The sequence below is a fragment of the Clytia hemisphaerica genome, unplaced genomic scaffold, assembly GCF_902728285.1.
Source record: "Clytia hemisphaerica strain Z4C2 unplaced genomic scaffold, Clytia hemisphaerica genome assembly, whole genome shotgun sequence".
Taxonomy (NCBI): Eukaryota; Metazoa; Cnidaria; class Hydrozoa; order Leptothecata; family Clytiidae; genus Clytia; species Clytia hemisphaerica.
In genome coordinates this window covers 611,079-638,356 of record NW_027103282.1, presented here as the reverse complement: position 1 = coordinate 638,356, position 27,278 = coordinate 611,079, and the positions used below count along the sequence as shown (strand labels likewise).

The 27,278-nt window shown below is 36.1% G+C and overlaps 2 protein-coding genes across 3 annotated transcripts in view; one reads left to right on the top strand and one right to left on the bottom strand.

Annotated features, from left to right (window-relative positions):
* The window catches only part of LOC136804526 (E3 ubiquitin-protein ligase UBR5-like), a 62,096-nt gene that overhangs the window by 22,607 nt on the left and 12,211 nt on the right, over nucleotides 1–27,278 (top strand). For both annotated transcript variants that reach the window (XM_067061156.1, XM_067061155.1), the window contains exons 22-43: nucleotides 64–399; nucleotides 869–1,015; nucleotides 1,387–1,478; nucleotides 2,349–2,538; nucleotides 3,067–3,205; nucleotides 3,709–3,875; nucleotides 4,370–4,576; nucleotides 4,877–5,006; nucleotides 5,345–5,468; nucleotides 6,103–6,186; nucleotides 6,675–6,797; nucleotides 7,117–7,355; nucleotides 7,625–7,776; nucleotides 8,246–8,410; nucleotides 8,615–8,902; nucleotides 9,351–9,793; nucleotides 10,581–10,810; nucleotides 11,214–11,451; nucleotides 11,886–12,035; nucleotides 12,572–12,711; nucleotides 17,218–17,348; nucleotides 17,553–17,786. In XM_067061156.1, the coding sequence (XP_066917257.1) occupies nucleotides 64–399; nucleotides 869–1,015; nucleotides 1,387–1,478; nucleotides 2,349–2,538; nucleotides 3,067–3,205; nucleotides 3,709–3,875; nucleotides 4,370–4,576; nucleotides 4,877–5,006; nucleotides 5,345–5,468; nucleotides 6,103–6,186; nucleotides 6,675–6,797; nucleotides 7,117–7,355; nucleotides 7,625–7,776; nucleotides 8,246–8,410; nucleotides 8,615–8,902; nucleotides 9,351–9,793; nucleotides 10,581–10,810; nucleotides 11,214–11,451; nucleotides 11,886–12,035; nucleotides 12,572–12,711; nucleotides 17,218–17,348; nucleotides 17,553–17,786 (4,149 nt within the window). The remainder of the gene's footprint in view (nucleotides 1–63; nucleotides 400–868; nucleotides 1,016–1,386; nucleotides 1,479–2,348; nucleotides 2,539–3,066; nucleotides 3,206–3,708; nucleotides 3,876–4,369; nucleotides 4,577–4,876; nucleotides 5,007–5,344; nucleotides 5,469–6,102; nucleotides 6,187–6,674; nucleotides 6,798–7,116; nucleotides 7,356–7,624; nucleotides 7,777–8,245; nucleotides 8,411–8,614; nucleotides 8,903–9,350; nucleotides 9,794–10,580; nucleotides 10,811–11,213; nucleotides 11,452–11,885; nucleotides 12,036–12,571; nucleotides 12,712–17,217; nucleotides 17,349–17,552; nucleotides 17,787–27,278) is intronic.
* LOC136804510 (microfibril-associated glycoprotein 4-like) lies at nucleotides 20,101–22,234 on the bottom strand. Its single transcript, XM_067061154.1, has 3 exons — nucleotides 21,754–22,234; nucleotides 20,948–21,195; nucleotides 20,101–20,710 (listed from the first exon to the last, which is right to left on the bottom strand). The coding sequence occupies exons 1-3, from the start codon at nucleotides 22,205–22,207 to the stop codon at nucleotides 20,432–20,434; spliced, it is 981 nt and encodes a 326-aa protein (XP_066917255.1). The 5' UTR covers nucleotides 22,208–22,234; the 3' UTR covers nucleotides 20,101–20,431.

Sequence of the window (27,278 nt, the reverse complement as noted above, 5' to 3'; positions counted from 1 at the left end):
GATTGTATTCTTTGCTGTTTTCAATTAACTTTCTATACACAATTTCAACAAATTTTCTATTAGGGATGCGTTCGGTTATACACCGTTCATGGCTGCAGTCCGTATTCGGGCCTATCCGGCCGCTCTCAAAATCTATGACGCTGCTTCTCTCATCACAACCCATCCGGATACAGGAGATCAAAACACGGAAGAGCTGATGTCAATGATATACCCAAACGGTTGTGATCTAGACATGTCACCACTGCACATGCTTTGTAGAAACGACACGTGTTCTTTCACGTGGACTGGAACCAAACATATTAATCAGGATATCTTCGAGTGTAAAACATGTGGTTTGGTGGGTCCGCTTTGCTGTTGTACCGAGTGCGCTCAAGTATGTCATATTGGACACGAATGCAAGTAGGTAGCTTAAGATATCAAGTTGAAATTTTCAAGAACTTATTTTTTTGTATGAAATGGTCCTACTTCGAGTGCTCCAAACTTTGAGGGGGTGAGTTATCACGCGTCATTCATTTATTTAGACCATGTTCAGACGTTACCGTTCCGTTTCGCCCCGGTATGATTTTCGTTACGGATCGAATGTGATCATATTGGTTTTGGAACGTTTCGGAACGTTTCGAAGCAAGAAAACGGAACAGTTCCGTTCCGATGAAAAAAGTGGAGAGAAACCGTTTCGATCTGTTTTGCTTTGTAACGCCTTCTTTTTTGACGTTTCGAGTTTTGACGTTCACACTTGTTTCGGAACCGTTTCTGAACGGAACGGGACATAACCGTAACGTCTGAACATGGTCTTAGAAACGTTTTGTCCTGAAAAATCAAATAATACAGATAAAAAGTACTCATTTTTTTCAATCGTGTTTTTCTTCAGATTAAAGCGAACCTCGCCCACCGCTTACTGCGACTGTTGGGAGAAGTGTCCTTGTAAGGCTCTGGTAGCAGGTGACCAAGAGAAAAGGAAGCTTCTACTTTACAAGTTGGTCGGAGAAACTGACTTATGCACGAGACCTAATAAAAGGTATATCAGGCTCTTGTTAGTGTTAGCCTTCTTCGCGAAAAAGGTACTACTCCGTGTCTGCACTATTTTTCACAAGTCTCTTTCATATGTCTCTGCGGCAGAAAATAGCTTTTTTCGGAATTCGAAGATTTAGTACCAGAAAGTTGGTACTAGCTAGACACAGAATCTCTAACCGAAACAGATCAATATACACTGTAAGATTTTTGAAAAAGCAAAATCGCCCATTGGTGTTCGGGTTGGTACAGGGTAGCTTTATGTATTCTCGTCTCATTTCGAATAACCCGTTTCCACATTTTATTCATTCACCGGAAAATTTCGAATTGTTTTCTTTTCTGAACGCCAAAATATTCGCTTCCCTTTCTTTATTACAGTGGTCACCACATTCTACTCTTCTTGGCACAAACGGTCGCTCGACAAGCCAGCGAACAAGAACAATACGTACCTAATAGAATGTCTGCGTCAGGTAATGAGTCTACTTTTAATTTTATCATATTAAAACAATTAAGCTTGGGTATTAACGAGTTTATGTATGTATGTTAAGCGACGAGTTTTGATACGGTTGATCCTGAATAACTGTGGGGAATGTCAATTATTAACAGTCTTCGATTTTGCGGGTCAACTACGGGTTGTTCCAAATCGTTTCAGTCTCTCCTCGATTTTTTGAGGCTAGTTGGTTAGTTTTGATATGGTAGATCCTGACTAACTGTGGACAACGTCAATTATTAACAGTCCTCGATTTTGCGGGTCAGATTTACGGGTTGTTCCAAATCGTTTCAGTCTCTCCTCGATTTTGTGAGGCTAGTCGGTTAGTTTTGATATGGTAGATCCTGACTAACTGTGGACAACGTCAATTATCAACAGTTCCCGATTTTGCGGGTCAGAACTACGGGTTGTTCCGAATCGTTTTAGTCTCTCTGCCGTCCTTAAAGTGAAATACATAAACTCGCTAATGTCCTAATTCAAACTTAGGGCAACTTTTCCAATTTGTTAACAGAAATCTGTCCATCTAGTTTTGCTATTGAAATTACACCTCTTTGACAACAAGAACAAGCCTTGAAAGAAGAAATTTCATAAAAGGTTTAGCAAGGTCAGCTGGAACAGTGACGTGTAAACAGTGCCTTAATACCAGTGTTACCACTTTTCCGAGAATTTTTCACTTAGATTTCCGCCCTAATTGTAACCCTTTGAAAGACCGAGATTTTAGTCTACTTTTGAACTTTCACCCGGATTCACCAAAGGGTAAAACAAAACTGTACCTTCAAAACATGTACCGTGTTCTCGTACAATGTTTCCTTATCGTTATTACTGATTATGTGTTTTGTTCCTACCGCAGGCACTGGCAGCTTATCGTCCAAACAACGTTTAACAGCATCAAGCCGTGCAAAGAGTGGTCAAACGCCTCCAACAGAGCATGAACAAGAACCACCCAAATTCTCCAGATTCTCTCTGACCTTCATCTTGAAGAATTGGGAAGCTTTGATGTCCATGATAATGTTCGGATGTACCAACACTGGTAGTAGAAGGTAGCCGAATCCTTCTCCTTCATTGGGGCATTCTATTTTATATCCGTACAGTGGCTGAACGAATATTTCCAGGGGGTTAATTTGAAAAGAATTTTTTCAAAAGGGTAAAAATTTATTCTAAAATTTTCAGGGGATTGGGTACCGGACTAATTTTAGTTGGCTCGCTCTCACTTTAAAGTATGAAGAAGAATTTTTCCAGGGTTTTTTTTTTTGAAAATATTTTTCCATCTGGAAAATGTCTTTTAAGAGATCTTAATGATGATAATTTGACTCGGAAAGCTGGGTAATTGAAAAATGGAAAATTGTACTCCTCCAAAGTTTCGGGATATTTTTATTAGAATACGAGGGTTAAAGGTTTTATTTTTAAATAAGAGTGATAACGTTCGCTTACTCATCAATTTTAATTTACAAGCTTTTTCACATTGAATTGACACGGATGTGAAGCAAGATTGGTCAGAAAGAGGAAAAGAAAAACATTTAAGCATAGTATAACAATAGTCAAATGTTTCTTTCTTTTCTCCATTTAAGAGCCAAAGCTTTAGATGACAACATAGTGATAGCCTCACTATTGCAAACACATGAGATCGGACAACACCTTGATACGCAAAACGGGACAGCTTATTTGGATAATTTTGTACACAAATTGATTGTCAAGTGTAACAGCGAGGTACAGTACAATTGATCTATCCCTAATACAGCTGGTCTTTATACTGACCTTTGTTAATCAAAATAGAAGATTGTACCTGCTACATATCATTAGTGTTACATTTTTGCTTGGATTTTTAAAGGTTTTCTGTCAGCCAGCAAAGTTGGTTTTTGTAAAGTATCCTGTACGAGAGGGACACTTAGTCTGGCAGAAATAAAAGTTGACCTTGAAAAAATTTCCGCCTAAACTTTCTTGGTACCGTTGGAAGCGGAATTTTTTTAGGTTTAACATACTTCGAGCCTCACATTGAGACCCTTGGGGAAAAATTTTAGTGGAATAAAACATTAAGGATCCATCTTCGCTATAAAATGCCTTGAAAAGTGCTATCCTTGCAATGGTAGGTGCTTTTTATAAAGAACATCCGCGGCGTTCAAAAAATTTGGATGTTTTTATAAAAAAAAACGTGTATCGTATAAATAAATTTGATGCTGGGTCTTTGTAACTTTCATCTTTTTTCACCATAGTTTTTAGAAGTGCTGCTACAAACCATCCTCTATCGTCTTCAAGAGGATTTGACGGCGTCAGAAACGGAAGAAGTTTTGACGGTAGCACGGCGTTTCGTACGCGCTGTCATACGTGTCTACGTCGTACTCGTCGCGTGTTTGGCAAACAACTCGGCCAAACGAAAGAGGTAAAGTTGATGTTTTACAGTGTTGGAATGTGTTTTCGTTTCACAGAAAAGTTTTAAAAAGGGACATTTCCCTCAGCTCAGCAAAATTTAATGAAATAATCAGAATCTGGGATGTTTTTTTGCATAACGTTTTGGTCCTATAAAGGATACAGTTGGTTTTCTAATTTGAACTTTCGTCAAATGATAGAAAAATTCGGGTTAAGCAATGTCTTTGATGATCTCAATCCATTAACCTTTAAATAAAGCCTTTGATTGATGTCACGTTAAATTTTGAAAGACTACTGCTTCCTCCCAAGTTTCGATACAAATTTTATTTGAATGGGAAGAATTTTATTTACTCTCTAAAATTATCTAAAAACGATTTCGTTTGGGACAAGGTACTTCCGAATGAATGGATAATATTTGTGTTGAATCAAGGCTTTTGAAAAGTGTTTTGCATAACAGCTCTCATAGACATTAACCCACGAAAGATAAGCTTCCACCCTCTATTTTAGCATGTCTGTCACACTGACAAAATGTAAGCACGTTTTCCAATCACTTAACATGATTGCTGCCCAAGAAATGTCTGACGTTGCTTGTTCCCTCTTCGCGCCCGTTCGTATGGGCGTTGTCTATCCTTCACCACCTTTTGTATTGGGTACCGCCCCTGATGCTACTTCTACCAGTGACGATATCTTCTCGACACCGCCTTTGCCTCAAAGGTTTGTTTTCCTTTAATTCTACTTTTAATCAACCTGGTTTAACGATGAACTCTAAGATGGCAATAATTTAGATTCCACAATCTAAGACTTGCATCAATTGTTGGTCATAGCTCAAAACAATAAGCTTTAACCAAACTTTCCAAATTGGTTTTAAAATCGCTTTTAAATTTTTAATTCATGTCTTATGAAGAATTCTTTGCGGCTTATCTCAAAAAGTAGTGTATTACAAAAAGAAAATTGCCCGCTTACGTTAGAAAAACAACATATTTATCAAATGAATTCAATATTTTTCATCTCTAGGTATCTTTCACCGACCTCTGGTTCATCCTCGTCCAATCAACGGAATGTCCGTTTTGCGGAACAAGTGACGTCCGGAGGAGGTAGCGGTGGAAATGCCGGAAATGAGGACGAGGAAATGATGGAAACAGACGTAAGTGGAAATGGAAACGGAAAATATATGATTATTGAAAGGTCTGCAGAAAAGGGAAAGTTTCAGAAAAAACCTTCACAAATAGAAGCATTAACTAACTTCCGTTATCTCAAGGTCAATGATCTGGGAACGAGAAGAGAAATAAAGAAACTTTTTCCCGGCTTATTTTTGTTGAAAAAGTGCTGATATGAAAGTCTGAAGTCTGACGACTGTATTTTCAAGAGTGAATTATAAAAGAAGTTCAATTATGCACTTTAATGGTGCTCCCAATACGAAAGATTATGTAACTTACGTGTATATTAATATCTTACAATTTTGCCTAACCCTCTTTTATCCAGCAATCTCGACCATCACAAGAAGCATCAAACTCACTGGAAGGTTCACAAGGAGTATCATCAGGGAATGAGATGGATATTGACTTGGAAGCAGAAAGTGACACCGACAGTGAAGATAGCAATAATGGTTTGTTTTCTCTTTTGCTTATTTTGGTTTTAGCGAGTTTATGTATGTGTGTTTTTCTGTGACGTTGACGGTCAGCTTTCACTTTGTCCAGATTCTGACTGAATGGGGAGAACGGTAAATCCGTAATTTTACCTACCTTGTTTTTAACGGGTCAGAACTGCAGGTCATTCCAAATTTTTTTCCCAAAATTCACACCCTTGTCCTCAAAAGTGTAAATACACAAACTCGCTAATTTGCAATTTTAAGTTAAATTAAGCTAGCTAGCTTCTATAGGCCTTTATGTATTTATAACTCAATATTATACTACGTTATGTTTTTTCTTAATCCTACGAAATGCTTAGATATTCTATTTCTGGTTTCAAAAAATGTTTGAAGAATTAAGTATAATTATAGCAGTGTTAAAAGTTCTCCCGTCTGGGACAGAAACCCGTCTCAGATAAGTACATTATTAAATTTTCCGTCTCAAAATTCTGCATAATTACCAAAGTTTCGAGAAGGTGATTACACAGCTAATATGATATGTAAAAACCACTTTCCGTCTCTCTCAGACAAAAAAAAACCTTGCTTTGATAATTGACAAAAGTGAACGTAGAAATAGAGAATTCATGAATAACCTTAGGATTGTTACTTATAGGTGACGGCCACGAATCTTCTATGCAATCCGAAGGGAGTCGTCGTGATGGTTATTATTCCACTACTGAAGTATCCGAAACTGAAGGTACAAACGCCTTGATTACCCAAAATGATTAAATAGACTACTGACTAAAAACTTTTTAAGTGGTGATCTATAAAATAGAAGAAAATAATTTATCGAGTTTTCAAAACGTTTTTTTTTTGCGTTTAGTCCACTTAATCCCCTATAACTATCAAGCAGTAAATCCCCAGATCTCTTTTAGCGGTTCGATTTGAATGGAAAAATATTGATTTGCGTCTTGTCATTCCACTTCTTTAGAATAGCCGCGTGTATGTCTTATTTGAGGGATGCTTCAACCTTCGATTTTCCAAACCAACTTTTAACATGCTTTTAATATATGAAAACTTTACAGGCTAAGTTGAAGAAGGTAGAAATGCGAGTGTTAGCATAACACCTCACTTATGCCTCACCCACCCAATTTTCATAAACTGCGACTTAGCCTCGAAACTTTTTTGATAAATGCCCTCGATTTCCCAGACCGATTTAACAGGCTTTTGACTGCAAACTTTTAGGTGAAGATGACGAAGAAGATGAAGATGTTGACGACGACGAAGATGACGATGACGATGATGACGATGATGAAAATGACGTCATCAATCAAAACGAACAGGCTTCCAATGACCAACGAAACTCCGGTAAAGCTCTCTCTCGAAAAAGTGAACATTTTATGTAAAAGACATGTATGCTTTGTGTTGCCTCTCTTTAGTTCCATTTTCAAGGGCAATTTGATTTTCATCGAATAATGAACGTATCGAATAGTATAACGTAGAATAAAAGAGCGTCAACTGTAATGTTTTATGTATAACAACATACCTCTTCTTTTCATCCAGTATTAGCATAGAATGTTTGCACTCCCTTTTCATCATAATCATATCTTGATTCTAGCTTTGATCAAAGAAGATCTAGAATATTTGATGCAAACCTTTTAAAAACTGTTCATTTTTATTCACTCAGGAGTCAGTGAGAGCTCAATGCCGAATGCTTTACAATGGGCCGTCCGTAATTCAATATCCAGCTCCACTTCCACAAATGTCACATCCGCTGCCCACATCTCCGGATCCAGTCTAGTGTTGTTCGATAATTCACACTTGCGACGAGCAGCGGCTAGTGCAGGATCAGATGGTTCATTAGCGAATTCCATGTATTGTACACCAAGTGCTCTGGCAAGAACGTATTTCATGTTAATTAGAGAGGTAATTTATACTGCCTTTACAATTTACTCTTTTTGGACTATCAGGCATGGATAATATTCATTTCATAACCTTATTGAGATTTAAAAGAACCAACTTACAATTGCTACACGTTGTTTCATCCTTGTGCAATATTCAGGCAATTAATACCACATATTGTAGATTTTATTTCTCGAATTTTTCGAGTTTGCTCTATGTGATTCTAATAATTTCACTCTACGTTCCTTTTTTATCATTTTAACATTATATCCTACCATTTCTTTATATGATAGGTCTCGGACTTATTGAACACCAGTGACGCGTACAATTGTTTACCGTTGGGTCGTGTCTCTATTCACGAAGCACGGAAAACGGTCGACGATAACCTTCACTCTACTTGGGAATGGTTATGGAGAGTGATGGAAGAAACTGAAGCCAAACTAAGGTATGTTTTTTAAACCCTTAAATGCCATCACTCTGTTACTCAAATTTTCAAATATATTTCAAATGCGTGTACACACCCCAACTAATAAAAATGCCTGCCTCGAATTATTTCTTTAGGGAAGAAACAGATATGATATGTTTTTAACGTCGTTTGATTTTGCGATGAAGTAACATGCTGCACGCACTCTTAAATAAATCATCTTGTTATTGGTATTTTTTGATTATAGAATTGAAATGTGCATGTTACTGTGCATGTTACTGTGCATCAATATTCGATCCCTAGCCGGGCTATACAAAAGACCTAAAGCGTGGTACTTGGTGCCTCTCTACTTGTTGATCAGCAACTGAAGAGCTACTTCGGGTAGACATCTAAGGAAAAGAGAGCCTTCTGCCTGCTCTTGACTATGGTCGCAAACTCGTTTACTTTATTCTCAATTTGACTTATATCAGTCATACTCTCATTTCTGCAGATTCGGCGCTTCATTGACATCAGTGAGTGATTTAGGGCATGCGCAGAACACATCCAATGACACGTCATCCAAAAGCAAGTCAAGTCGCGTTCTTGGTTCGACAGGTGCTGGAAGCAGCGCTATCAATAATCCTCTGCGATCACTGCAAGAAGGACGAAGAAAAAAGTAAGATCATAATTTTTTGAAATAGAAACAAAATATATAATATACTAGTAGAAAGACACAAATTTGGTGTTCTCGGTAATGATAGCATATGTTTTCTGTTTGTTAAAACGATCGAAAGATTCTAATGAAAGTTTTTCTATCTAAATATTAAGAATCGGAATTGTAGGTTTTATAATGCTTGTCTTCACTTTCTTTCTATTTTAGACGAAGTGTCGCTTCACTGACAGCAAGTATCGACTCACCAAACGCTCGTCACGAATACCTGTCCTACATCTTATCCCTGATGAGATCGCACCACGATGAACACGCGGACGCCTTACCTAAGCTGGAGATCACTTCTCTTCGACACGTAGCCTACATCTTGGATTCGTTCATTTATTTTGTCCGCTCGAAGCAACAGCAAGGAGGAGATCTGCTCTCCGGAAAGAAAGATGACGTCACCAAGAAGCTTAAGAATTCGAAAGGCAACAATGATACAGACAAACCTACCTTGTAAGTACCGTTTTAAAATGTGCTATTCCATTTATTATCCATACATGAGGTGTACGAACCTTTCAGGACAAAGATGAAATTCATTTAAAAGCAGCCTTCCAAACGTCTGATTTTACTAATTTTATAAAATTTTGGAGATATTTAGAAACCATTTTCTGCTATTACCTGCTTGTCCTAATTTTTCACAAACCAATTTGCAATGGTTCGAGAGACGTTCAAAAGTGACCACTCCTACTCAAAGGAGCGCCAGAACGTAATTACGGTTAGTTGGGTTAGATTGTTTCACAAACAACCTTTCACCTTTACCACAAGATTACCCTACCAGAAAAAAAAGCAGTAGTGCGTGAAATACTTCAATTTAATATATTTCTCTTCAAAAATTAATAAAAACATTACACGGTATTTCACGTGCCTAAAATAATGTATATTTATTTACTCTTACTTAAAGGATGAAAGTGGACAAGGACAATAGTCAAAGCGACAAAGACAGTCAAGACGACGAGGATGACGACGACGACCAGGATCCAGATGACGGAAACATGACGGATTTCTCGCAAAATGAAAACTCAAATCTATCAACCGGTAGTCGCCCGTCATACGATATCACGACGCTGAGAGCTACGTCATGTAATCGTTTTTTCAAACGTAGTGATTCAACGTTAACGTTAGGTTGTGAGCCGTGTGATCCGTTTGCGACGCCGTTGAAAGAAGCGTTACCGTTAGCCGATCGGCCGCATCTGTTGAACCCGGCCGCCAGGCGGGATCATTTGTTCGGCGTCAAGAAACAAAACGATCAACTTTTAATGTCGGCGCCGACGTCTCAAGGATCTTCGCAAACGAATACTAAATCAAATTCTCAGAAACAACCAATGACAATGAAACTACATTCAAGTAAATTGTTCCCGTTTAATCCTTTCTTTACTATAGTCGTACATTCGCCAACTCGCTCTCTTTCGGTCAACTATTTGGCCTATTTTATATTCCTTGGGAAATTTTATATTTTAACTTTCTCTGGTAAATTTTATACAGTGGCTACCAACCTTTCAAGGAGAATCCTATGAAAAATAAAAATTTGACCACTGTATTTACCTACACTGATTATCCAGTCATATTTCACCTATGAGAGCCGCTAGTGGGCTTTTGGGCTTTTTGAGAAAAAACTGTTACCCCCTGCCTAACCTTTCCTTGTTATTTCAATTGAAATTTTTGTAACCCTATGGATGTGCTTTTAGATTCAAACCCTCGACCACATTTCAAACGTTGTCCTCTTGGAACAGAGAAGAACCTCCTTACTGCCTTTTTCGCCTATTTTCTTACTCTTGGGTACCTAATAGCCAGGCAGGGGGGGGTTGGAAAAAATCTCAAAACTTGATAAGCGGGGGGCGGAATAAAAAATTTCCTGGGTGGAAAAATTTTTGAAAAGGAAGCTAGTACAGCAGAATTAGGACAAAAGAGGAGGGAACTTTAAAAAATATTTTCCCAAAAATTAATAAGCGGGGGAGGGTTGGAATAAGAATGTCCTTCGTGGAAAATTTTCGAAAAAATTAATTAGCGGGGCGTAGAGGTACCTGAGAGTATCTAGTAAAATGGTAGAACAACGAATATGGAGACGGCAGCTAGTTCATAAAAAACAGTACTTTATAGTTACTTATTTTTAATCTGCAATTTTTCCTGCTAGATCTACAACCAGCGGACAGCACGCACCATTTGGCTCAATCACCTAACTCCTACCTGTCTCGATGGCACATGTCACTGGAGCTATTTGGCCGAGTTTTTATGGACGACGTCGGGGGAGAACCGCATTCCGTACTCAACGAGCTGGGCCGTTATGACGTGAAGGAAGCCAAGTTCAAACGAGACATGGAAAAGTTGAGAACGACTCATCAGAAGGATTTGTATTTGGACGGCGTAAGTTGACTATTCAGTTGACATTATAAGGCGCAGTGGTATAGTGGTTATCATATTTGACTCCTGCCTACAACCTCTCTATAGTGAAGTTAAGCCTAACCTATTATACTAGACGTCACCTGCGTTTTTACGCAATTAACGTCTATTCCACTTTTTCGAATGTTTGGAGCTCAAGTTTTCGGGCTTCGTGATTCGTTTCATTTGGTTATCTTATAGCCAAACGTCGTACGTTCTCTAAAATAATGAGAAAAATCTATATAAAGTAATACTTCATAAAAAGGCCATAACGGACACCCGGACAGAGGAAGATAATGGTTCGATTATAGGGTCATGTTTTAAATGCGATGATTCATACAAAAACATGCAATTTATTTAGCTGTATTTATGTTATAATTTTTTCCAGCTTGAGAGATCCAGGGATCAACTTATACCGCAAGCCTTGCGTCAGTTGAATTCGCAATTCGGACGACGTTTGTCCGGTACGACACCGTTCAGTGTCCACAAAGTAAAAGTGTCTTTCAAAGACGAACAAGGCGAAGGGAGTGGACTTGCTAGAAGTTTCTACACAGCCATCAGTAACGCCTTTCTTGCTGATGAAAAATTACCGAGCTTGGATCATTTGACGGCCTCCGGGCGTGAAGGTTAGTAATTGATGCATTCGCTCTTAGATGCCTAATATGTAATAATTCAAAGATGATAATACTATTAAAGTTAGAAGATTTTACCACACCTCTCGTTTATTAGGCACCTGAGAGTAAAAACTAGACTAAATGACTGACCTATTCTCAAAATGCGTCACTAACAACACTTGTCTCCTTTTCAAAACAAATCTATGAAAACTTATTCCCGACGGTTTTCTCCCTGATAGACTAGAACTAGCTATCACGATCGTGCTCGGATTTTTACAATAATCTGTAAGCTGTCAAGTTGAATTTCCTAGCTTTAATTTCGTTCCCAGTAGAAGTTTTAAGAAATTGGATTCTAGTTTATATTTATGTGCCGTCCACCTTCCGGTTAAGACTCTAATTGTGCAAACTGCGTTTACAATAATTTTTTGTATCTGTCATTCGTACAGGACTATCACAACAATTACGTAGCCGCGCCAAAGAACGTGAACGTGAAAGACGCCGTTCGTCCGGTACAAACTTACCGTCCGGAATGGTGCCTCGTGTCGTAAGGCGGAACGAAAGAAGCTCCGAACGAACTGCGAATGAAATCGAAAACTGTAAGCTCAATATATCTGTACTTTCCCGAATGCACGGCTAATACACTACGTCTTAACGATATCCGCCAACATCTGTGTCAATGAAAACAAATTAAAAATCTAAAAAGCATTGATTAAAATTGATACTCTTACCTCGATAGGTTTTCTTATTAATACTGAATTTAAATTATATTGTGGTATTGTATAATCATCATTGAACCTACATATTTCAAATACATGAATGAATGAATGAATGAATTACCGTAAGTTGGTCTAATGTCGACATCGCTCTGCTAATTGCGACACCCTTCTTTGGAGATAGGAATAATATGAAGGTCGGAATCGCTGATGGCAAGTATTTTACTTCGCTTAGCAAAAGGAGAGGGAAAAAAATCGTTTGTCTATAAATGATTCTGACCTTCCTATAATTCCTATCTTTCAAAAGGATGTTCGAATTAGAAGAGGGCTGTTGACATTAGACAAACTTACGGTATTGTTTTTTAACTGTGTAGCTGACTTTAGTTTGAATCGTTTGTGATTTATATTTTCCGTTTCAGGTCCCTTATCATTGGACGCTGCCATCTTTTTTTACAATTCGGACGCAGAAGATAACGAGGATGATTACAGCGAGCCTATCCCAATGCATAAACGAGAATTAGGGAGAAGGATATACAAGAAAGTCGTCACTATAAACCCTGTGAGTTTTTTTTTCAAGATTTTTTTACCAACTCTTGAAACCCTTGAAAGTAGTTAATCTTTCCCATGGGCCCCGGCGAGCCATTTTGAGTTTGGGGGGGGCAATATTTTGGAAAAAAATTGGGCGACGAAGAAAATTTTTGGACCTATGGAACCCTGGAGGAGGGTGACCCGGAGACGGAGCCCGATTTTTGAGAAAAAATTTATTTGGGCAAATTTGGGCCAAAAACTACCTAAAAATAGGGTTTTTTGGCAAAATCCTGTCATTACTTTTTTCTGATTTTTTGTACAAAGATGGAGGGCAAGATTCTCTAAAGAATGGCTGAAGTTGCTTTTCCCGGAAAATTCTTATTCACCTTAAAAAACGGATTTTTGTATTTTGGGGAAATTCCCTTTAACCAAATAAGAAGATATAGCTTTTCTCAATGTTGACTCATTATTTTTTTCTGATTTTTTGCACAATGTCGATGCAAAAGGCAATGCCTAAAATGTGACGGAGTCCGATTTTCGAAGAAATATATATTTGGGCAAATTTGGGCCAAAAACTACCTAAAAATAGGGTTTTTTGGACTTTGTGCAAAATCCTGTCATTACTTTTTTCTGATTTTTTTGCACAAAGATGGAGGGCAAGATTCTCTAAAGAATGGTTGAAGTGGTTTTTCCTGGAAAATTCTTATTCGCCTTAAAAAACGGATTTTCGCATTTTGGGGAAATTCCCTTTAACCAAATAAGAAGCTTTTCTCAATGTTGACTCATTATTTTTTTCTGATTTTTTGCACAATGATGCAAAATGGCAATGCCCAAAAAGGGACGGGAGCCCGATTTTCGAAAAAAAATTTTCCGGCCGAAAATGCCGGATATATGCCGGAAAAACTGGTTTTCGGGCATTTTCTCGAGATTTTATCATTAGTTTTTTCTGATTTTTTGATCAAAGATGCGTATCAACAATGCCCAAAACATGGCCGAGTCTGATTTTTGAGAAAAATTTTTTTCCGGCGGAGAATGCCGGAAACATGCCGAAAATCGCCGTTTTTCTAGATTTTCATTGGACTTTTTCCTTATAATTGGTTGTTTTTTGGACTTACCTGGAGGTCCTATAAATCAACCTGTGTTCATCCGTCCGTTCGTCCGTTCGTCTGTTACCAACTTTTCTCGGGATTCAATCATAGGAATCTTTTGATAATTTTCATTTTTTTTATGAGAAAGATGTTTTTTTTGCTCATGAGGGCTTACTTTTGAAGAATATGTGTGTTTAGACAGGAAGTTTGGGTTGCTTGGCGTGTTTTTAATAAAAAACTGGCCAAATTCGATATTCTTTTATAAGCACATTATCAATTACTTAGGTATTAGCTTTTCTCGAGATTGGCTCTTTCATTATTTATGATTTTTTGCACAAACATGCATAACTACCGGCTGCGCCACAAAAAAGTTTCTCTCTTTAAAACTAATTTTCTTGAAATCTAAAAACTTTAAAAGAACCATTCCTATTTCATTGGAAAGAAGAAAGATAAACTTAAAATTTGATGGGTCATTTATTAAATTCGATTCATTAAATCAAAAGTATGCTCAATTGAATAAAAAAGTTACTTTCAGAAAGTGGTCGAAAACGTTTAAAATCGACCTATCAAATTTTTACTTTAAATTTGGCAATCGCAATAGCCTTTACATGATTAAGAGCATTTTTCAGTAACTAAACACATAAATTTTGAAACTGAAGTGTCAAAAGGGTTTAAAATCTTCATCAAAAGAAATTTAATTTAAATTTATCGAAATTTTCCTCAGATTTTTGGTTCTAGACTGGATAAAGTCTGGTAGGCGGATCTACCCCCGAAAACCCATATTTGATGTTTTTATGAATTTTGCCAGATTCTTTGGCCTTTTTCGACGCATGTTCTTCCTTTCATTGAAATTCAACCTTCCTTTAAATAAAAAGAGGTCATTTAGACAGCTAATTATTATTTTTAATGACTGAAACGATAATACTGATGTATCATGTAATTATGCTTCTGTTTAATTTGATAGGTCGATTTTTAACGTTTTTGAGCACTTTCCGAAAGTAACTTTTTTATTCAATTGAGCATAACTTTTGATCTAATGAATCGAATTTAATAAATGACCCATCAAATTTTAAGTTTATCTTTCTTCATTCCAATGAAATAGGAATGGTTCTTTTAAAATATTTAGATTTCAAGAAAATAAGTTTTAAAGAGAGAAACTTTTTTGTGGCGCACCCGGTATAAAACCTCGAATGTAACGGAGCCCGATTTTCGAAAAAAAATGTTTTTAGGCAAATTTGGGCCAAAAAACGCCTAAAGAAAGGGTTTTTTGGACTTTGTGAAAAATTGGATCATTAAATTTTTTCCAATTTTTTTTCATGAAAGTAAGGTAACATCATAGGTAAAAGATGGCTAAAGCAGATTTTTGCAAAAAAGATTTGTTGGCTCAAAAAACTCATGTTTATCTATAAGAATCACTATTAAAAAGCATACATCAATGTTCTTAGTCAAATTACTCAATTTTTTTATGAGATAGATGTTTTTTTTTGCTCATGAGGGCTTACTTTCGAAGAATATGTGTGTCATGTCTAACATGAAATTTTGGTCAAATTAGCCAAATTCGATATTTTTTATAAGCACATTATCAACATCGCGCAGAATTGACGTTACAATTTTTGACATGAAACAAATCCGGGGGTTTTGACGTATATTTTTGACGTCAAAAAATTAGAAGTTGCAAATTTCTTAATTTTTCCCTCCCCTTGTTTATTACACTGCTTCCTGTGTATAACGTTTTGAGACATAAATTTGATATTTTTGAATCACTGAATCTGTCCTCTTTTAAGAAATACCAAACTTGCTTAGATTTGTAAGTTTGTAAAAATTTATGATTTATTGCACAAACATGCATAACTATAAACCCTCGAATGTGACTGAGCTCGGTTTTTGGGAAAAAGAATTTTGGGGTAAATTTCAGCTAAAAAACAACAAAAAAAGGGTTTTTTGGACTTTGTGAAATATTGGATCATTGTTTTTTTGCATGAAAGTAGGTAAAAGATGGCTCAAGCAGATTTTTGTAAAAAATGCTCTCAAAGTCTTGAATATGAAAGAATATTTCAAGGGCATAAAATTTTGGTTTCTAACACGTTTTTTTATAAGAAACAAACGACTAGTTTTAATAGATCGTCACTATTTGTGTTCTGAATGATTGTTTAATGGTCACGTCACGTAGATATCATTTATAAATGTGTTAAATAAAAGTATCACTTGTTTCATTCAAAAACATTATTATTAGCAATGCCCACCATCAAGCATGTTTCAATTTTCAATAAAATCGATTTTTGAAGCCGGAACTATTTTAAAATCGCCGGAACAACCTATTTTCGCCGGCAAGACAGTGTTTCTTGAATTTCTCGAACTGTACTTTATATTTTTTTATGAAATTTTGCACACTGATGCAAAATGACAATACCTAATATGTAATGGAGCCCGATTTTCAAAAAAAAAATTTCTGGCCTGTTTTTTGACATTTTCTCGAAGATTTTTTGCAGAAAGATGCCTATTCGCAATGCTCAAAACATGGCCGAGTTCGATTTTTGAGAAAAGAAATTTTCGGTTGAAAATGCCGGAAATCGCCGTTTTTGCAGATTTTCATTGGATTTTTTCCTTACCATCAAGCATGATTCAATTGTCAATAAAACTGATTTTTGCGACCAGAACTTTCTATTTATTTTTTCCCTACAACCCTTCCCTCTCCCCCCATCAACAATCAATGATGAATTTATTGCGTTATGCATTTTCGCTAAACGCTATATTTTCTGACTGATTTTTTTCATTCTTCTCCTCGCATTGCTATCTAATTTTCATCATCAGGTAGGTCCATTCAGCATCTAGCTTGTTTCACTTTTTACACCCTCAAAACACCTTAAAACGTTATCTAATTGAGGAGAATAATAGTTTTTATGGCTTAAAATAGTAAAGTATGGCGTTATCTGCAAAAAAGTGGGATGGTCATGTTGCGAGAGTGAAAGTATTCGAGGAAAAGTAGATCTTAGCGCTCTCGATGAATTTTCACCGATATTGAGTAGTGGCGCCATTAGGGTAACAATTTCAAAAAACTCCGATCAAAGATTTTTGGTTGGCCAGGATTGAGAAACTTGGTTCAGGGATATATAAAGGTCAGTGCTCTCAATACCTTTCAAGTCACCTTTTAAAAGCTTCCCCAACGCATTAGCGAGAATTGGGAGAAGTTTTAAAGGGTTTAAAGTTTTGAGAGGTTGGGGTTTTATGCCCCTGACGATCGATGCTCCCTATAAATCATAATTTTAAAGTTTTACCGAAAAGCTTTTGCTGAAAATAAGATAAAACTTGTTGTTTTTCTTACTACTTTATGGAATGGTCGATTTAAACTATGCTGACTTGAATTATCGAACTTTCAACTTCAATAACCTAAAAAAAAGTTGCTTCTTTTTCAACTTCAATAACCTAAAAAAAAATTGCTTCTTTTTTAGGAGAATGTGGGTAAGATCACTGGGATGCTGTTGGAGATGACCCCCACACAAATCATCTATCTGTTAAGTCGCGATTCTGCCTTCAAAGACAAAGTCAATGAAGCGGCTGAACTCATCACGGGCCAACCAAGGTACTAGGATAAAATTGTCAACGAAAAGCTGATTGATCTTTTCAATTGTTTTTATAGCCCGTAACCTATCATCGATGCCGACAATATTTATTGTTTTCTATTGTAGAAAAAAAGGGACGGTCGTTTGAAGTCATTTCGAAAAGCATTTATAATACCTCTGAAAAAATAGATTTGAAAGGGTCAACGTTTTTTCTTTCTTTTCAGCTCTCAAACGTCAACTAGCAGTAACAAGAACTCGACGACGCCCATTTCCACGCCTCTCTCTTCAAGTAATACGGCGGGCGGTGAGGCTTCTTCATCCAAAACCACCCTGGAAAGTGATGATGACTTTTTGGACAACTCACCGCTCTTTTATCAACCTGGGAAGCCTGGATATTACTCGCCAAGACCAGGGCGGAACGGGCTTGAACGTTTGGACTGCTTCCGTAACGTTGGAAGGTAAGATTCGCTTATATTTATCTTTTAATTTCATTTCCCAACTTTTTGGTTGAGCTGGAATCTGCGATTGTCTGTGTGACATACAAACTTTGGGAGCAGGTTGGAGAGTTCCAAAATAGTGCGATTCGGCGATGAGGTTCGTTTTTTCAAAGGTTTTGGGGCCTGGGAATAATATTTCACACATTGGTGATTTCCTCGGGGAGTGGTTCATTGTTTGGACTCGAACATTAGAACTGCTTCAGTAACGTCGGGAAGGAAGATTTCCTTTTCTTTCTTCTCAACTTCAGAGAATATCTTTGTATCTCTGTCTGTCTGTTACAAAATAATTTTCGGGCAGCCTGCAGACTTGACAATTAAGATTAAGGTGATCGGATTAGGTTGGAATTTTTGATTTTTGGGCCTGGGGAGAGTTTGTACAACTGCTACAAAATGGACATTGGGGAAAAACGGAATTTCTCCTGCCACTTTGGGATTTCAATAGTTGTGACATCGTTCGTTTTTCCTTTTTAATTTTATTTGCTTAATCAAAATTATATACATTCAATTCATTACAATCTTATTTGTTTTGAGACAAAATTATATACAAATCCGAGTGTAGAAAAACTAAGAAAGTCGTCAAAGTTTAAAATCAAAAATTTTGGTAGGCGGAAAAAGAATACAAAGAATTAAATGAAAATGAACAAAAAGAAATCCTATTTATCCTCTTAATATACCTTAATATATCTAGACCTAATGTAGAGGCTGCAACGTTCTGCCCTGCCTTACATTTACCATTTCTAGTAGAAAAATATCGACGGAAAGTTGGCAGTTTTAATGTTTTTTTGCTTTAAAAAGATTGAAAAAAGCCATTGCATTGACGTCAAAAGAGGGCATTTCTTTTAGACAGTTTACTATCTGACTATTCTTCTGTTCTGACCGAAAAATATCAATTGATTAAATGAAGAGATATCAGAAGTGAAATATCAACGATGTAACTTCATTTTATTTTTATTTTACTTGACAATATATTTCGATACTTTCGTATCATCATCAGGTCTAAAAAATAAATAAAGATAAAAGTTAAAAACAGTAAAACTGCTTGCTAAAAAACTTCAGTATTTACACGTCAAATACTCTCTATATCAACTCAACTCAAAGAATGAGCTCAAATTTTCAAACGCCAGTTGTAAGAATTCAAAACTGGCATGTGATAATTGATCAATCATCCCATGATAATTGATCATTTATCCCATGACAATTCAAATTCTCAAGAGTTGAGTTGATATAGAGAGTATTTGACGTGTAAATACTGAAGTTTTTTAGCAAGCAGTTTTACTGTTTTTAACTTTTATCTTTATTTATTTTTTAGACCTGATGATGTATGTATGTAATAGTTTATTTCAAGTTGACGAACAGGTAGCAACAAAGGCTAATAAAAGTCAACGCTTCTTTACAATTTGTGATTACAGTTGAGGCACAAGGGCCTCTAAACCGTTCTTGTACAAAATATCTTTTTAAAATATAATTTTTCACGAGGGCTTCCTCGTACCCTCCATTTAAAATCGTCATTCGATCTGGCTTTATTCATCTCGTCTGCTCTCTTTTTCCACTCTTTGATTTGTTCCCTCTCCATTTTTGTCAAGTCGTCGGTGATACTTAATTTCACGTACTTCTCGTGTTGTTTCAATTCAGTCAACTTCTTCATGAATCTGTATTTGTTATGACTGTCTTTGAATACAACTTTGATTGGGCGCATAACCTTAGATTCTTTTCCAACACGAGAGACGTAGGTTGGTTGAGTCTTTAAATTAACGTCATTCAGAAGCTCAGTAACGAAATCGATATCTTCTTATTTTCATTTTCATTTACCCCATGGATAATGATATTTGCGTCTGTCGATAGTTTCCTTTGGTCCTCAATTTGTTCGTCGATTTTTTCCTCTCGTAGTAGCTGTTTCATGCTATTTACGCTTAATTGATCATTGTTTTTAGTCGCTTCAGCAAAACTTTTCTTACGTGGTTCTGTTGCGGTTTGAATTTTTGCAGTCTTGTTATTCAACGTCTCTTCTATCTTGGATGTTAGTTTTGTTTCTAGCGTGGAAAACTGGCTCTGTATTAGATTGGTAACTTGATTTTTATCCTTGATGTATTCCTGATATCTTGCCTGTAAATCTTTGATCATTGTGTTTAGACTGATGATACAAAAGTATCGAAATATATTGTCAAGTAAAATAAAAATAAAATGAAGTTACATCGTTGATATTTCACTTCTGATATCAAAATTCACAATGTTTTTACCGAGAAGAGATATCTTTTAACATTTAAAGTCTTACCGCCAAAGTATTCAGTGAATGCACCCCCTGTAATGACCACTAACATGACGTTATATAATTTTCATTACAATAATAATTTAATACCGACAAAATAAATATTAATTTTGCTGGAGCTAGTACTACTATCACGATGCTCTCCCCAATCTTTCCGAATAATACTATCAGCTTGAGACACGTGTTATTTTACTTTGCAAAACAATGAAAGTCGTACCATTAGCAAATTATTTTGCAAAAAGTCTACCAGAGCCACATAAAATTAGCTTCAAAAATGCAATGGCTTTGCGAGTATTCTGAGTATACTTTAATAAGTTTATACAGTATAGTAGATACCAATTCACTGCTTGAATGAAGAACGTCGTATCATCAACAAACTGTTTTTCAATGTCTCACCGTGTCCTCTCCAATCGCGCCAGATAATACCACTAGCGGGTGACACTGGTGTTTCAGTGTGAGAGTAATGTCCGTTCATCGCGACGTCATGGCACCAGGCATGCCACCAACCACCGTAGAGTTGTCCGCAATTTTGATCCGGAGCTGTATCACGATCATGGTCAAAGGTGGAGAATCTACAACCTCTCATCAGTGTACCGTATGAAGTAGCTCCACCATAGTCCTGTAAATAAGCGAAATACCTTATCGGGGACAACTTCGTCGGGGAAAAGTGGACAGAAATTTGGCAGTTGCAATCTTTACTTAGAAAAGTTTGAAAGAAGACATTGTATTGACGTCGAAAGAGTGCAATGCATTGACTGTCGATGGCCGATTTTCTGCCTACTTTATAACTCAAATTAGAAAAGGCAGGGCGAAAAAGTGGGCCGTCTGAACCAGAACTTATCCACTGATACTTAACCTCGCTAATATCCTCCAATCTGTATTGGATCTTGTAATCTTCTTCTTCGCTCTCGATGTGGACCTTGTGGATCAACTTTCTTCTAGCAGAACTCGCTTGCCCATACGATCGTGCTTCTACTAAATAATCATAATCTTCAGAGGTAGTCAGCAAATGTAGAAGTTCGTTTCCAAGATAATATTCGCCCTCTGGATTTCCGAAACCATTCTTGAATTCTTCCCAGTTTCGACCAATGAACTGAACACTTCCTGAATGAGAAAAAATACAGGAGGCTCAATTTTGGGAAAAACTTAAAACTTAAAAACAAATTAAAAACAATCCCAGATTTAGATTTCAAAAAGTGGCTAAGAAAATGTATTCAAATTTAAACACATTTTAAGTCAATAAGTGAATAACAAACTTTTTTGAGATCATTTTATACCTGAAATTTACAACAAATAAATTTACTGGTTTTCACACAGTAAAGCGCGTGTAGTTCGAAGAACAGTTTTATCGTCTAAAAATAGTCCTAAACGCTGAACAACTTTCACATAGCCAAGTAACAGTGTTTTTAGTCAATTCTTATAATTGTGAATCCTTTAAAAATTTTTAACGTAGTAAAAACAGCGAAATTGTCAGAATATGGCTAGAAACGCCTCTAAAAAGATCGTACCTTTCTGGAAATGATATAATTTGAGTCTCCATAAATCGAACCTTTGCAAATGGAATGTCTCTTAAAACACTCGAATGAAAAAAAACTTTGCGTTTCCCACTTGAGTTTTCCAGGGACTGTATGGCGAAAAATATTAAATGTAAAAGAAATTTACCATCGAATCGACGTTGAAAGGCCATCCAACCGCCCTCAGCCGCCCCCATATGACAATAAACACGGCGCTTATACTTAGACAACAGATGAACCTCATAGACGCCATTTTCACGGTGACCCAGTCTGTACCAGTCAGCACAATCAGTGGCCATATGAATGGAATGATACTTGCTACCGATTTTTTCTTGGAATTTAGTTGTCTGGTTAAAAACTGCTACTCCAACGTCATAGAAACTGCATTCTCCAATGTCCGATGTGTAGGAGTGGTCGAAAGAAAGACATTTGGGATTTAAGGAGCAGATACTAAAGCATTGACGATAATGCGCCGTCGTCGAATGAAAAGGAGCGACTACAATGCCCTTGTCTATTGCAATAAGGTTGAATACTTTTGAACCATTAGCTTCATTAGCTATGAAGAAAATCCCAAGCACCGCATTGAACAAAAACATCTTCATACCTGTCAAACTCTGGTGTCAATTTCCTCTGAACCACACTAAAAGTGTCATTTCAATTGAAAAAATATTTTTAAAATAAATTAAATTTATTTTTGTTGAAAAAGTCAATAATGGAAACTATGCTTTTATCGTTCATTCATCACAATCGACCATTTATATTCAGAGAATATTCAATGTCTTATTTTGGCCGTCACAATTCACTATTTCGTGGGGATGATCTCAATTCCTTTAACTATAGAAACAATTACTATGCAACGTTTGAAGAAAAACTCTCACATTTAGTGATCTTGTCAACAAAGTCGACAAAATTTTGAAGCGAGAATCGTACGCTTTTATTATAAGAACCAGTGAATTTGAGTTGGACTTGACTTTTCTTTTTTTCTGGCTTTATTCTTAAAATGTTCTTAACAAAGTTCAAGTAAAACATTCTTTAAAAAGTAAGTACAAAAATCAAATTCCGCGAAACTTCCGAATTTTGAGATGTGAACCGCAAAATTAAATCCCATCCCGGGACTTGTATTTGAGTTCGAATTATAGGAAGATTCGAATAATAGAGGTTCGAATTAAAGAGAGATAGTTGACTGTATTGCTATTTGCTTGTTGTTTTTAAATCAGAATGTTCTGAGTCTTCTCTGGAATCAGAGACTTGAATCATTTTCTAATTTGTGCTAAGGTTTTGACTTGTTTGAGCCTTTTTTTTCTAAATATTTAGCTATTCTAAATTGTTCTAATAAAAAAAGAACATGTATCGTTTCTCAACTTATTTGTAATTTATTGGTCAATCGCGTTGTGTCAATCAAAGAACGAATGAACTGTGACTTATCAAGGCAAAAGAATTATACGTTTGATAAGAAATGAAAAAGGAGTTGAATGAGATTTCAAATTTTAAAAAGATCTGGCATGATGAAATCTTTCAAAACCCATGGGAAACCATAACGGGAAAACCATATTCAATCTATCCATGGGAAACCATTCAATCTATTGAACAATTCATTATTTAGAACTTGTGTTTGAAGGTCATTTTTTATACTCCCCGAGAAAAAAAAATATTCTCCTACACAGTTCCTGGCCCACAGAATGCAGGTGGCCCACAGAATGCAGGTTTTTCGAAAATTGGCTGTAAAGTTTGAACTAATGTCAACAACATTGCACATTTGAATTAGTTTGGTCAAAAAGCATGTAAGATACATCACAATATAAAAAGAAAGAGTAAGCAAGCGTGTTTTGGATGAAATTCGGGTGATGTATTTGACGTACGAAACGTAAAAATACAGTTTCTTCCAATAACTTCGTCTATATAAAAAAAACTATAAAAATCAACTCGATAAAAGGTGGTACAATAATTATAATATATCCTTAAAGCTGCTTATTTCAAGAAACATAAAAGCTTGACAAATCTGTGAAAAAAACTACATCAAATTTTATATGACCAGCATTCCGTGGGCCAATTTTGATCTAAATGACGATAAGAACTCATTATTGTTGGACCTACCCCGGTGGAGGTCCTATAAATTAACCTTTGTCCGTCCGTCCGTCTGTCCGTCCGTTAGTTACCAGCTTTTCTCATGATTGGCTCATTAGTTTTTTCTGATTTTTTGCACAATGATGCAAAATGGCAATGCCCAAAATGTGACGGAGCCCGATTTTCGAAAAAAAAATTTTGGGGGCAAATTTGGGCCAAAAAACGGCTAAAAAATTGGATCATTAATTTTTTCTGATTTTTTGCACGAAAGTAGGGTACCATCATAGGTATAAGATGGCTCAAGCAGATTTTTGCAAAAAAATTTTGTTGGCTCAAAAAACGCATGTTTATCTACAAGAATCACTATTAATAAGCATACATCAATGTTCTCAGTCAAATTACTCAATTTTTTTATGAGATAGATGTTTTTTTTTCTCACGAGTGTTTAGACAGGAAATTTGGTTGTTTGGCGTGTTTTTATAGAAAAACTGGCCAAATTCGATATTTTTTATGAGCACATTATCAATTGCTTAGGTATTAGATTGATTGGCTCTTTCATTTTTTACGATTTTTTGCACAAAGATGCATAACTATAAATCCTCGAATGTGAAGGAACCCGATTTTTTGAGAAAAAAAATTTGAGTAAATTTCAGCTAAAAAAACGGCCATAAAAGGGTTTTTTGGACTTAGCGAAATATTGGACAATTGTTTTTTGGACTGATTTTTTGTATGAAAGTAGATAAAAGATGGCTCGAGCAGACTTTTGTAAAAAATGAATTTTTCAGCTCAAAAAAAGCATCTTGATCAATAAGAATCACTATTAATAAACATACATCAATGTTCTTAGCCAAATTACTAAATTTTTTGGAGATGTTTTTTTGCTCACGAAATCTTGAATATGAAAGAACAAGAGCATGAAATTTTGGTTTCTAAACGTTTTTTTTATAAGAAACAAACGACTAATTTTAATACATCATCACTATTTGTGTTCTGAATGATTGTTTAATGGTCACGTCACGTAGATATCAATTATAAACGTGTTAAATGCATAATCCAGGTAGGTTCATCAAAGTATCACTTGTTCAAATCTCGAATGTTGAAAAGCGGTAAATTTTTGGAAAATAAGAGGTAAAGAACATAAAAACCATTTAACTCCAACTAAAAAGCACATAAAAACATTGAAAGACCCAGATCAAACTCTATCATAACTTTATTTACGTTAAATTACTCAAATTGAAAAATGAATGAATAAGGAGCAAAACAAGAATCAATCAATTTTCAAACTAACGCAATGTATAATGTAGTTTAGAAAGTCCATTTGCTTTAAGTGTGCACTTTGCTTTACTACCATGTGGTTTCTACATGGTAGTAAAGCAAAGTGGGAAATTAGACACTGACATGGTTTCCACATGGTAGCGCAAGAGAGTGCACCCTTAAAGCGAATGGACTTTAAAAAGTATCGATGTAATATTTAATTCAAAATAACGAAGGATAATAAATACATCATTCGAAATCATCGTCTGACGAGTCCTCTGCAAATATTATCCTTTTGCTGGTTTTGCCCCTTTTTCTACCCCCCCCCTCTACTTGTAACATAACTGGCTTTTCACCAGGCTCCTTGGTACATTGTGATTTTAGAATGTTATGACACACGGAACATTCATTGAAGACAGCCGCAGCACATTTTCCAATACAGACACACTTTGTCTTGCATCGGTAAAAGGGTTCTTTTTCGTGCTGCTTTTTCTCGATCAACTGTTTTTTCTTGTTTCCTTTCTCTTCTTTATCGGCAGGTATTTTCTCGGCAGCTTTGATGATGTCATTTGCACGCATCGAACCGTGTACTTGTGTGATTTTATGTTTCTTTGATGAAGCTTCCTTAGGTTTGATTTAGATGCACAGAAGATCTATTTCGTCGAGTGAAGGTATCGAATTTTCGAGCTCTTGTATCCTTTTCATCGACTGTTCATATTTGTATTTATGATATGACGTGCGGTTCCTTTCCTCACGTTTAACGGTGATTGAATAGACGAATTCGACTGTGTTGGTTTTTGTACAATAGGTGTGCTGTGAAGCAAACTGGCAGCGGACTGAAATTTCATCCAGTGAACATTCAAACCAGTGTCTGTTATACCAACTCGTTTAGCTGCTTTCACGAGTTTATCTTTTGACACCCACTTTCCCAAGCTCGATTGAAATAGGATTATAGCAGAGCAGCATATACATTTCGTCCTTATTAGGACTCGTCAGATCTGCATACTGTATATTTAACAAAAGGACATACATGATTTAACAACAAAGTCTAGAAAGAATGAATATTCACATAGAATCATCAGGTTGGAATTGAAAAAGAAAATTTGATGACATCGAAATCCATCAATGAAAAACTAGTGATCTAAAACGACCACAAGGAAGAAAGTACCTCGATATGAGTCAAGATAAAAAGAAGTAACAATGGCGTTCTAAATCTCAATACGAGTCAAAGAAATTTCAAGAAAACACACAATCTGATCCTCAGCTTTTGATATACACAGGATTTTCGCCATTTGTGAAAATATCCTCCTATATGATTGAAATAGATGATTGTGTACTCTCGGGTACCTAACAGCCGCCCCCCCCCCGCTGATTAATTTTTCGAAAATTTTCCACCCAGGACATTCTTATTCCAACCCCCCTGCTTATTAAGTTTTTTGAAATTTTTTCCATGATTTTGTCGATGATAAAGGAGAAACAATGAAATGGAAGCAATATTTCAAAACCTCTTGAAATCCATAAGTCAAAATCGCAAACTAAAAATAATTTGAAATTTCCGTATGGGTAAATTGAAATTTCCATATGGGTTTGGGTATCAATAATTTTTTCCTGTGGTAACTTCAAGCATGGAGAAATTGTTTTGAGCATCCACAACGATAGTATTGACATACTATATTTATTTGTGTCGTGTGTTTTATTTTTTTTATTTTTGAATTATATTTCCTAGCTGTACGTATTTTAAGCAAATCATATATTGTAACGTTTTGATTTAATATTTAGATTATTGCATAGTAAAAAAAAAATTATCGATGGGAATTTCAAAATCCAAAATGGTGTATAGGTGTGTGATGTCATGATGACCCCGCCGAATGTTCCTACTCTTTACATTAAGACCGCCCTTCATCTTTAAAGTTGACAAACTTATCAACCCTCGCGTTATTCTTGATATTTATGACGTTATCTTTTATATGAAAACGCCCAAAGAACACTGAGCGCTTGTCATCAGTTTTATCAGAAGAGATACAATTACACTCAGATGAGATGGAGTTTTTATAAGATACTTGGTCAATAATTGGTCATTTGAAGTAATAAAAATTACGCGTTCTTTAGAAAAAGTAACAAAATTGTTTTATTACTGGTTAACGACCAACAAAACCAAATAAGAGCTTGTAAAAACTCCATCTCGTCCCAGTTTTATGGTATGAAATTCATAACTAGAATAGGATACCCCCATTGAATATTATTAGAAATCATCAAATCGATGAGCATATCGCAGTCACGTGTTTAAGGACGCATCATTGCTGTCACCAGAGTGCTCAAAAACGGAGTGCTTTGTCGCTGGATCATATGAATACA

Excerpts from the sequence above, each read along its gene's own strand:
- LOC136804510 (XM_067061154.1), bottom strand. The coding sequence starts at position 22,207 with ATGAAGATGTTTTTGTTCAATGCGGTGCTTGGGATTTTCTTCATAGCT. Across the intron at positions 21,196-21,753 it reads CTTTCAACGTCGATTCGATG|GAAGTGTTCAGTTCATTGGT; the intron begins GTAAATTTCTTT and ends TTTCTCATTCAG. Across the intron at positions 20,711-20,947 it reads GATTGGAGGATATTAGCGAG|GACTATGGTGGAGCTACTTC; the intron begins GTTAAGTATCAG and ends GCTTATTTACAG.